The sequence below is a fragment of the Eumetopias jubatus genome, unplaced genomic scaffold, assembly GCF_037043125.1.
Source record: "Eumetopias jubatus isolate StellerSeaLion01/CBP00866 unplaced genomic scaffold, mEumJub1_p1.0 scaffold_11, whole genome shotgun sequence".
Classification (NCBI taxonomy): domain Eukaryota; kingdom Metazoa; phylum Chordata; class Mammalia; order Carnivora; family Otariidae; genus Eumetopias; species Eumetopias jubatus.
Window position 1 is genome coordinate 115,216,105 of NW_028274817.1, and position 12,036 is coordinate 115,228,140.

General features: G+C 40.4%; 1 protein-coding gene across 1 annotated transcript in view; it reads left to right on the forward strand.

Moving 5' to 3' along the window:
• Window positions 1-5,715: 5,715 nt before the first annotated feature.
• Window positions 5,716-12,036, forward strand: part of CLTRN (collectrin, amino acid transport regulator) — a 31,431-nt gene continuing 25,110 nt past the window's right edge. Inside the window, exons 1-3 of the mRNA XM_088028514.1 lie at window positions 5,716-5,846; window positions 6,153-6,211; window positions 10,049-10,134. Coding sequence (XP_087884640.1) covers window positions 5,789-5,846; window positions 6,153-6,211; window positions 10,049-10,134 — 203 coding nt within the window. The 5' untranslated portion in view covers window positions 5,716-5,788. The remainder of the gene's footprint in view (window positions 5,847-6,152; window positions 6,212-10,048; window positions 10,135-12,036) is intronic.

Genomic DNA, 12,036 nt, shown 5'->3' on the forward strand with positions numbered 1-12,036 from the left:
TAGAACCCTCAGTTTGTTTTTCAGAGTCCATCGTCTCTCATGGTTGGTCTCCCCCTCCGATTTCCCCCCTTCATTCTTCCCCTCCTGCTATCTTCTTCTTTTTTTTTTCTTAACATATATTGCATTATTTGTTTCAGAGGTACAGATCTGTGATTCAACAGTCTTGCACAATTCACAGCACTCGCCATAGCACATACCCTCCCCAATGTCTATCACCCAGCCACCCCATCCCTCCCACCCCCCCACCACTCCAGCAACCCTCAGTTTGTTTCCTGAGATTAAGAATTCCTCATATCAGTGAGGTCATATGATACATGTCTTTCTCTGATTGACTTATTTCACTCAGCATAACACCCTCCAGTTCCATCCACATCGTTGCAAATGGCAAGATCTCATTCCTTTTGATGGCTGCATAATATTCCATTGTGTATATATACCACATCTTCTTTATCCATTCATCTGTCGATAGACATCTTGGCTCTTTCCACAGTTTGGCTATTGTGGACATTGCTGCTATAAACATTGGGGTGCACGTACCCCTTCCAATCCCTACATTTGTATATTTGGGGTAAATACCCAGTAGTGAAATTGCTGGATCGTATGGTGGCTCTATTTTCAACTGTTTGAGGAACCTCCATACTGTTTTCCAGAGGGGCTGCACCAGCTTGCATTCCCACCAACAGTGTAGGAGGGTTCCCCTTTCTCCACATCCCCGCCAACATCTGTCGTTTCCTGACTTGTTAATTTTAGCCATTCTGTCTGGTGTGAGGTGGTATCTCATTGAGGTTTTGATTTGGATTTCCCTGATGCCGAGTGATGTTGAGAAAAGTGCAAGCTTTTATCTTATAAAAAATTTCTGGGTTCAGCTATTAAAGATTTTCTTATATTTTTAATATGTCACAGCTAAATACATTTGCCAAAATCCAATAAAAATGTACAGAGTAAAGTTATATTTGAAATGATTCCACACTTTACTGGCTTTGGGTATTACAAGTTTACAAAAAACATGTTTGTGACAGTGAAATGGAATAATCAGGGTCAAAATTGAAAAGCAACGTTGGTTCTACCTACATGTTGGTTGATTGATTGCAGATAAATGGAGTATTCATATGCCCACATGCTTTTACAACTCTGATGAACTTTAAAAGGCATCTTGCATACATCAAAAGAATGACGCACATGTGTTCTTTTTGTGTGATCTCATATTTAACTTACCCTCCAGAGCAGTAGATCAATAGTTATGTACTGAGAAACTGCTTTTCAGTAGTGTTGTGGAGTATGAAAAAACACAGAGAAATCAATTTCTTTTTCCTATCTCAGGAGACTCAGTGCCTTTTGTAATGCTCATGGCAACAGTAATCTCAACTTTTTATCTTTGTTCTCTAAACTCTGAATGTTGGAAGTAAATAGTAACATATTCAGAATGATTGAAACTGCTTTTTTTTGTCATCGTTACCACTGTTACTGATAAATTCTGAACCTCCTGTGTGTGAAATTACAGAGATGAGCATTGTATGAAGCAAGTTTGGTGTGAATTCTCTGGAGGTTTACTACTTCAAATTCTGTGTGACAATAAAGAACAAGTTTGTGCAAGATTTTTAAAAGTGGAAGAAAAAGACCCCAGTATGTTAAGAGGGAAGAACAACATTTTTTTTTTAAAGATTGTATTTATTTATTTGACAGAGAGAGACACAGTGAGAGAGGGAACACAAGCAGGGGGAGTGGGAGAGGGAGAAGCAGGCTTCCTGCTGAGCAGGGAGCCCGATGCGGGGTTGGATCCCAGGACCCTGGGATCATGGCCCGAGCAGAAGGCAGATGCTTAACTACTGAGCCATCCCGGTGCCTCAAGAACAACTTTAATAAGTTTTAGCATGTTCTAAGTGACCCGTACCTTGTAAGAGTTTTCATATTTTAAGTTGAGTTATTGGGGACAATGTCTTATTTTGTCATTATACTTTTTCTATTCACTTGACAGGACTATAAAAGTCGATATTTTTCATCATTGTATTTTTGGCTGCTATTAATTTTGCTACTGTCAAATACTTTTCTAAGCAAACATTGGAATATAGGAAAATTGAAACTATAATTACAGACTCTTTAGAAAATAAGTATGAGCTCACTGTACATCTATACTTCTAATGTGACCAGAACAGTACTCCAAGGATAATTCATAGCCACAAATATTTTCATTATTAACTGAGAGACTAAAAATGCATAAGCCTATTTGTCAACCCAAGAGGTATAAGAAGAAAAAGAAAACCAGCATGATGACAACAGGAGTAAGGACTTAATAAATAAAAATAAGATTGATGACTCAGAAAGCAGAAAAAAAGAGACTTGAAAATTAAATTTGAGATCTTGTTCTTTGATTAAGCAGCAACAAAACTAGACAAATTTCTGGCAAGAATAGCGGAAAGTGAGAAAAATTAATATGTATACTAGAAAATACAAAGGGAATATAGCAAAGAATATAGATACTTGATGGGAAATACTGTATAAGTCCATGAGAATACTGGAAAATCTTGATGAAATAATGACTTTCTTAGAAATTGTAAACAGCCAGAATAGACTCAGAAACATGAAACCTGCAGTAAAGGGCAATATAAGAAATGGAAGTTTTGAAAGAACTCTTCCCCCAAAATATGTATGGTCCAGATTCTTCAACTCTGCATTCTGCATTTTATTTTTTATTATTTTTTTAAGATTTTATTTATTTATTTGACAGAGAGAGACACAGCGAGAGAGGGAACACAAGCAGGGGGAGTGGGAGAGGGAGAAGCAGGCTTCCCACTGAGCAGGGAGCCCAATGCAGGGCTCAATCCCAGGACCCTGGGATCATGACCTGAGCCGAAGGCAGACGCTTAATGACTGAGCCACCCAGGTGCCCCTTCTTCTGCATTTTAAAGTATTTGTAAATATAGAGGATATTAGAAATCTTTGCATACCATTTTCGAGATGGTAATGTAAGGGCCAGAAAAAAATAAACTTCAAGAATCAGCACTTGAAAAGGAACCTAAATGATATTCTTCTATGAAAATAGGTTTAAAAATCTAAGGAAAAGCACAGCAAATAAGTCCAGGAGTATGTTAAAAATCATCAAACTGAGCTTATCTACGGGTTGGATCAACATAAAGGAATTTATTAGTAAAATGTACCAAATGGTAAGATCTCTAGGATCATATTAAGAGAAGTTGAAAGAGCAGTTGATAAAATTCAACATGAATTCTGGATAAAAAGAATTTTTAGTAAAAGGAGACTTTTTATCTCACGACACATCAAACTGAAAGTGACCCACCAGATCCTGTGGAAGAGCAGCACTCCCATTAGATAGAATAAGGAAGAAAACAAGGGTCCATGCTATTCCACCATTACGATTCTGATAGTGCTGCTATAATGAGATGAAACAACAGCATCACACAAGAACACACAAGAAGATCCAAAGCTAAGGCAGGTATGTTTCAACTCTCAAAATATATTAGCATTGGTCATTCATGCTGGTGGTATTATGGATATTTTGTATTTTTCTCTTTTGGCTTCTCTGTATTTTCTATACAGAACTTCATTTGCTCTCTTTTCCTGCCTTTTTTTTTTCCTCTGTCATTTTTCAAATGAGACAACAAACATTGATAAAGTATAGAATAGTGAAAGTGAAATATAGCATGGGGAATGTAGTCAATAAAATTGTAATAACTGTGCGGTGACAGATGGCAACTACACTTATTGTGGTGAGCATTTTGTAATGTATATAAATGTTGAATCACTCTTTGGTACACCTGAAATTCATATAATATTGTTTGTAAATTCTATTTTAGTAATGATAATTTTTTAAAAATCATATTTATATTAAGCACTACTAGAGTGCCTGGCACATAGAAATTGTTTAATAAATGCTGAATTTTATTTTGAAAAAAGAGACATCATAATTCAAAAGGGAAGAGACTTTCTTTGCTTTTCAAAGAATGGCTTAACTATAATTCAGCATTTTACTGTCTTCAATCCTAGTCACATATGTGATTAAGTAAGAGCAAAAGAGAAACATTTGATACTTTTAGGAAGTTTAAGGCTAAAGGAAGGCTGAATCAGATTTGTCTCTAACATGGCTTTGTTCCCTGATGCAAATAATTAGCTTTGTGATCATCTCCATCTACTGGCTTTTCCTTCCCATGATGACTTTATCTAGTCTAACATTTCTCAAGATAACTTCATCTAGTCTGACTTTTTTTCAGGGCTAAGTTATGTGAGCTCCCCCTTCTAGGAAATTTCCATTTCACCTAATAGTGAAACTGCTAGAATGACGGGCCTAACTTTTGGTCGCCTCTCCCTCTAAATCCAACTTTTCCTGACTGTGCCCTTGCAACCAAGGCGAGGGAGAGGAGAGAAGCTTCTTCGGGTGGAGTCACCAAACAGAAATGGGTCATCTATGGTAAAATATCACCCTACCCAGGAGAGGGAAATGATAGGACTCTCAGAGTGGTGCAGAAGTGTAGCTGTTGATCTTTTTCCCACGGTTGCTTTGAAAATCCAAATTTTCTATTTAACATCAGGGTCACCCAATCTACATGGTTTTCAAGCAACGAGGTGGAATCTGGGGACTGAAATCACGAAGAGGCAATGTGGTAGAGAGGAAAGCCCTGACATCAACCTGCCTGGGGGGCTTCTAATGACATCCATAGAATGCCCACTAGGGGAGACTCTCTTCCACTCCTTATGGTCATCCTCAGAGCATCTCTGAGGCCTGGTTGCAATTTCAGTTTTGACCAGTGATGACCAGTGAAGACCCAGTGCAGGTCGGTGTGGTGCAGAAGGGTTCAAGTGACACCCATTCCACTCCTCCCATTGGCACCGATGCCTTAACCACCAGACCCTCAGTTCCCTGGTGTGTAAGATGCTTATAACAACGGCAACTGTGAGGTGCTGTTTTGAGGACGAGAGAGATAATCCAGCAAACCTAGTTCATGGCAGGAAGCTCTTAATGACTGTTCTCTAGCTGCACTGACCAACGGAGTTGCTAGCCACATGTTTCTACATAAATTAAATTAATAGAAAATTTAGTTTCTCAGCAGCACCAGGCCCCTTTCAGGTGGCCAATAGCCACCTAAGGTCTGGTGGCTACCGTGTTGGATAGAACAGATAGAGAACATTTCCATCATCACAGAATGTTCCACTGGACAGCACTGCTCTGTATCGTTAACTCTGACTTTACACAACCACCAGAACTTAGGGCTGACCAAAACGATTCCCTTTGAGGTGGAAACTCTCCCCGGATGTTTACGGATGTATATCTGTGGAGGTGAGAGTCAGGTGAGGCCATTCTTGGAAGGTCGTCTTTTGTTCACCAGGGAAAGAAAGGGGTGATGTTTGTTTTCCAAATTAAGATAGCTTATCTAGGAGTTGGCTATTTTAGCCCTGAAAAGATGGAAAGTTGAGGCTGAGGAAACCGTCCAGAGAGGGCTCAGTTCTTTCCAAGGGGCGCTTAGCTGGGCCACAACAGAAGGGGCGGGGGAGGATTCTGACTTGGAGTCAGCAGAAGAAACAGTCTCTGGAGGTACAGTTCAGGAAGGACAACTAATCTGTTTTCCCAACAGATTTTCGTAAATAACTGACAGGAGATGGGCTGCTTCTCCTTAAATATTAACCCGAATAATGGGGTTTAATCATTAAACCTTCTAGGTGGGGGCTGGCTTGTTTCTCTGATATTCTAATCCGGGTCACAGAATGGCTAAGGCAGCTTTAAGTGGAGGGCGGATTTTTTCCCCTCCGTTTGCCTTGTGCTTTGCACTCTGAAAGAATGTTGTGCCTGCTCTTTTTTCTGGTGACTGCTATTCATGCTGAACTGTGTCAACCAGGTATGCAGCCTTGAAACTTAAAAATAGGGTAACAGTTTTCTAAATGATTGACAAGTCTTTGACTGAATGATTTCTCTATTTTTCTAAATCTGCAGACGTGTTGTGGCTTGAAAGTTGAGACTGTGAATGTTTTAGAAGTTTGAAAGAAAAATTTAAACCATCTAAGGGGCTTGTAGTTAAACTTTCAGTTTTGGGGGCAGTTTAACTGAAGATCTGTGTTCTGTTGATTTGAGTTGATTAAATGTTTGGACTTCATGTTTTGGCAGATTTTTATCATCATATACTGCTCTTTTTTCTTTCTGGCAGATGCAGAAAATGCTTTTAAAGTAAGACTTAGTATCAGAACAGCTCTGGGAGATAAAGCAGTAAGTGGAGAACCTGCATGTTCATTTTTAATTTTGTTTGCTAATACTACTTTCTCTAGTAATGAGCCTCTGCCTCGTTATCTTAAACTCATATAGTTTAAGTCTAAAGACCTCAAATCTGATATTGTCTTAAAGTTAAAAAATAGTAAAATAGAAATTCTTAAAAAATGATTGTGCCTCAAGTCTTTAATCTGCAGTGTGTGCTAGAAAATCTGTGAAGGTTTGTATTACACAAAACAATGTAGCAAACTCGAACATTTCAGTCAAGCACAGTGGAGCTGCGGGGCCTAAGTCGGGTACTCATGTCTGGGTTGGGCTCTGCACCTCACTGTTGCGGTCATTTGTATTTTGTCAGCCTCAGTTTTCTTGTCAGCTAAAAGATGGTATGGTTCCACCCACATCAGATTTTTCATAGCTAGTTTCTAGTTCTAATGTGAAGTTTCTTCAGTTCTTCTCAAATATCAAAGTAACAATGTGAAATATGTGCTTATGAAATTGAAGTTAAAAAATACTCATAAGGTTCATGTAGCTATAAGAACAGTACGGCCTGTCGAATTAATGAGGTGATTTGTGTAATTCTAGTTTTAGTATCCCTGTGTGGTCTGTGAAAATTTTCCCCAATAGAAGGCGATATTAAGATACTTCGGGGTAGAAGCAATAAAAGAGTGCTAAGGAAACTTAGAGGTACGTATTCTGTTTGCAGGCCAATCCGCCAATGTATTATTTTATTTATTCAATGAGTAATGATCATTATAACACCCAGCATTTATTGAGAACTTAGTTTACTTTCCAGCGGGGACCCTTCTGAGCACTTTACTCACATCGGTTCATGCAGCCCCGACAACAACCTTTTGAGGAAGGTAGTACCGGCATTCCCATTCTCCCTGGGTAAATGAGAAAACCGAGGTACAAAGAAATTAAGCAACGTGCTCGGGATCTCAGGTCAGCAAGTGACAGAGGTGAGATTTGAACCCAACAGACTGACTGTAGAATCTATTCTCTCTACCACTGTGTAGTTGCTCATCCCAGGGTCCTCTGAGGGCAGGCACCATGCTAGACCCTGGGGATGCAATGGCAGATCAATCAGGCTTGTCCCTGCTCTCGTGGAGCTTATGATATTGGGAGGACTGGTTGTCAATGAAACATTCAGTAAATGAAGTAGAAATGTGCAGTCTTGACAAGTATTGCAGGAAGGAGAAGTACATGGGGGCTTTGGACTTGTTGGGAGCCTTAGTACTTGGCATTTGCTATGAGGTCTAACATATGAGTGGAGGTGAGCCAGAGGATAAAAGAAAAAGGGGCAGAGGGAACAGAACATGCAAAGGCTTATTACAGGAAGGAACTTGGTGAGAGTATGGGATGGAAGGAAGGCTGAGGTCTCTGCAACTGGAGCAGTGAGGTAGAGCATGGCATGTAATGAGTTTGGGCAGAAGGGAGAAGTCAGGCGGAAGAAGTTTATGGACCGTGTTAGGAAGTTTTGGGATTATCTTTAAAGCAAGTGAGAGCTTTCTGGAAGAGATGTTATGATAGAATTGATGCTTGGAAAACACTCTGGTCACAGTGTAGAAGGCAGATTGGGAGAGGATAAGAGTAGAAAGGAGAAAGGGGGAAGGAGGAGTCAAGGATGACACTTTAGTTTCTAATTATGCAACTGAATGGATGGTGACCCACTGGTGAATCAGGGAAACAGGTACAGACAAGAAAATCATGGCTTTAATTTTGGATTTGTTGAGCCTGAGATATTATTGGGCAGGCAAGGACAGGGTGAGCTTGAGATATGCATTCCTGGGTCATTTACCTAACGGTGATAATGGAAGCCTGGAGTAGATGACAGTCTGAGGGAGAAAGTACAGAGTGACAAGAGGGAAAGGTCTAGCATAGAGCTTTGAGATGGTCTAAAACCTGAAGCCCTTATAGAAGAAGGCGAACCTACAAAGGGGGCAAATAGGCAGGAGGAAAACCAGAATGTGTATCACAGAAGGGAAGAGAGTGCTTCAAGTTGAAGGAAGTGATCTGTTGACAGGCCAACCAGGATGATCCTGAAAGCCACTCATTGTGTTGAGTCATGTAGAGGTCACTGGTAACTTTAGAGAGAGCCAACTTTATGGAGTGGTGGGACTGGAAAGCAGATAGTGGAGGGAGTTGAGAATAAGTGGATGGCAAACAGGTGAAGACACAAGTATGACAACTCCTTTGAGAATGTTGGCTGTGAAGGGCAGGAGAGAGACAGCAGTAGGTAGAGAAGAAAGATTGAGTACAGTGGTTTGGTTTTGGTGTCATTTTAATGGGAAGGCTTGAGCATGGCTAAAAGCCAGAGTCCAGTGTACGGAGGAGAGGGGAAACTGATATCCTTAGATTCTGAGAAGGGCAGAAGGGCAGTGTTCCTAATCCAGGTGGATGCAAGAGCCATTGACAGGAGGAGAAACACCACAGCCGGCCTTTTGGGGGAGGATGTGGATAGCATGTATGTCTACAGAGGAAGTTTTTTGTTTGGTGTCAGGAGGATGGGGAAGTTTAAATTGATGACTTGAGGATGTATCTCTAAATTACGAGATAAGAACATCTAGTGAGGGGCGCCTGGGTGGCTCAGTAAGTTAAGCGTTTGTCTTCAGCTCAGGTCGTGATCCCGGGGTCCTGGGATGGAGCCCCACATCGGGCTCCCTGCTCAGCGGGGCGTCTGCTTCTCCCTCTCCCTCTGCCCCTCCCCCTGCTCATGCTCCCTCTCTTTCTTTCTCAATAAATAAATAAAATCTTTTGAAAAAAGAGCATCTAGTGAGTATGAGGTGTAAGGGAAAGCTTTGAGTTTGGTGGAGGCGGGGAGCTGAAAGAGGTTTGAAATAGCCATTGTGAACCATGAGAGAGAGAAAACTGATGGAGACCTAAGGGATTCCTGGGCAATTTGGGAGTAGGTCATCATGAACTTAGAGTTAAACCCTGTTACGTGACTTTCTCCAGTTATACTTGATTACTCACCTGAAATATGTGGTCAGCCACATTAGTTTGCTAGGGCTACTGTGAGAAAGTACTGTGAACCGGGTGGCTTAAACAATAGAAATTTATTTTCTCTCAGTTCTGGAGGCTAGCAGTCCACGATCAGGGTATCAACAGGGTTGGTTCCTTCTGAGGTCTGTGAAGGAAAGATCTATTCTAGGCCTCTCTCTTTGGCTTATAGATGACTGTCTTCTCTCTGTATCTTCACATTGTCTTCCCTCTATATGTGGCTGTGTCCAAATTTCCTCTTCTTGCAAGGACACCAGTCCATATTGGATTAGGTCTACCCTAATGACCTCATTTAAACTTAATCACCTTTGTAAAGACACTATCTCCAAATACAGTTACATTCTAAGGTACTAGAGGTTAGGACTTCAACATATAAATGGGGGGGGGGCCCAGTTAAATCCATAATATGCACACACACTCAAGTTTCCAGCTAAGAAAATGGAAAGAAAAATTGTACCTATGTTAGTAAAGGAAAGGAAGCTGAGAGAGGTAGTCAGTTAATGAGGGAAGAGAGTAAAGGAGGAAGGGAACCAACTGTATATGTTCAGGATACGATGTCCAAATGCCCTATTTGTTGACTGGCTACTGATACTGCAGATTGTGAAGAAGATAATGCAATGGAAAGTACACCACACTTGGAATGACAGAATGTCCAAGAAAGCCCATCCTGAACATTATTGTGACATGATTTATCTTGGTCTTTGGTGTTTAGTGTATGAGAAAGATGAGAGAGAGAGGCAGGTCTTGATTACCACCACCACTGTGGTCACAATTAGATTCCAACGGACCATTTTTTATCCTATGCCTCTTACATTTCCTGTTTTACTTCTCTTTTAGTATGCCTGGGATACAAATGAGGAATATCTTTTCAAAGCAATGGTGGCTTTCTCCATGAGAAAAGTTCCCAACAGAGAAACAACAGAGTAAGTAAATAGTAAAAAATTTTAATTGATTATTTGCAGTGTTATTTGAGGCATGCATTAATTCAAAAATCTATCTTGAAAATAATTAACCAAATTTTTAAAAAGGATCCACATTGTAACATTTAAAAAAACTTTTGTAATCTAGCTCCCCTTGCCGTTTGTATCATGTTCCAGCAATGATCTTTGTTCAATAGGTACTACGATGATAAAAATTTTTAGATGTACTCGTGTGTCATAAGCTTGTTCTACATTCCTATTGTATACATATAGGTTCTCCTATAGATAGGTAGGTAGGCAGGTAGGTAGAAAGAAAAGAAAAGAAAAGAATTCCTCTCTCACTGTATAAGTTTGCTAGGGCTGCAGTAACAAAATACCACACGCTGGGTGGCTTAAATGGCAGACACCTATTTCTCACTGTTCTGGAGGCTGCGAGGCCAAGATCAAGGTGCTGGCAAGGTAGGTTTCATTCTGAGGCTTCTTCTCTTGCCTTGCAGACACCATGAGAACCGTGTTCTCACATGAGTTCTCACATGACCTCTTCTTTCTTGAGGGGGCATGGAGGAAAGAGAGAGAGCAAGCTCTCTGGTGTCTCTTCTAATGAGGACACTAATCCCATCAGGGCTCCACCCTTATGATGACATTTAACTGTAATTATCTCCTTATTGGCCCTATCTCCAAACACAGTCACATGACGGGGAGGGGTTAGGGAGGGCTTCAGCATAGGAATTTGGGGGAAGGGGAGCAAATCAGTCCACAGCACTCATTTTGGAGATACACATGTATAGGTTCATGCCAATGTTGGCGTCTATCGTAGCACCGTGGTTATTTTCTTAGAAGCTTTGGTACAGCTTTTCACAGTTTTACATTTTTTTCTATTCTCCCAGAGGAATCATCTCTATTTGTAATGTATCCTTCTATCTCTATTTGTGGTTCTGGTGCCACTCCTGGTTTCTGTCTCTTCCCTCCCTCCTTCTTCCCTTTGAGAAGAGAAATGACTGACCTGATTGGTGAGCTGGAAGGAGAACCTCTCTGTGGGTTCCCTTCTCTTCAGGAGCTGGCCTGCCCTCAGACAGCAGGCATTTTTCTCTGCTACTCTCTACACTGAGTACAGAACCAGGCCCTGCACGGGCAGGCCCATACAACTGTAAGGCTGGACGTGCTATTTACAGATGAGGACTGGTTCCGTTGGTAGGTGCCATAGCATATAGGGTGTAAGTATCTTGCATATTACTCCAGCATGTGTGGTAGATGCTCCAGCTGAGCTCTACCTGGGACACTATCGATGAATTGATTTCCTTTCACGATTTTTATAATTAGGAAGAAAACTTACCTGCTGATTAATGTTGTGTCTTCCAACCTGGCCTTTTATTTTAGTGTCCAATCTGCTTCATTCTTTTGTCTTAATTCTGTAGGGATTCAGAACCTGATAAAGAGGATCACTATTTATTGACCTCCCTCAAACCCACAATATATGATGCATGGGCTGTGAATATAAAGAATGAAACAGAAGAGTGGCATTTGGGGAAGCAAAATAAACATATGATATATGGTGTATGTGTGTGTACACACATATATATATTTAAAAATAGGTAATATATTCACATGATTTAAAAAATTAAAAGAAGGAGGTACATAGTAAAACAAAATTATATCCAAAGTGAATTCTATTCCTGTTTTATAGAGTTTTAGAAAAAAATATATTTGTGCTTATATACGCCTTTTAAACTGCACATTCTTTCCACAACTGTTTAACTTTTCTCAAAAAAATTAGGTGATTGCTTTGCAAAAAATTGAAAAGGAAAAATATAAGAAAAAAGCCCCCTTGTCATCTTACAATACAACCCCCTACCCAAATAGTCTCTTTATCTTCTACTCTTCTTGTCCCAGGTTTTACACATTGCG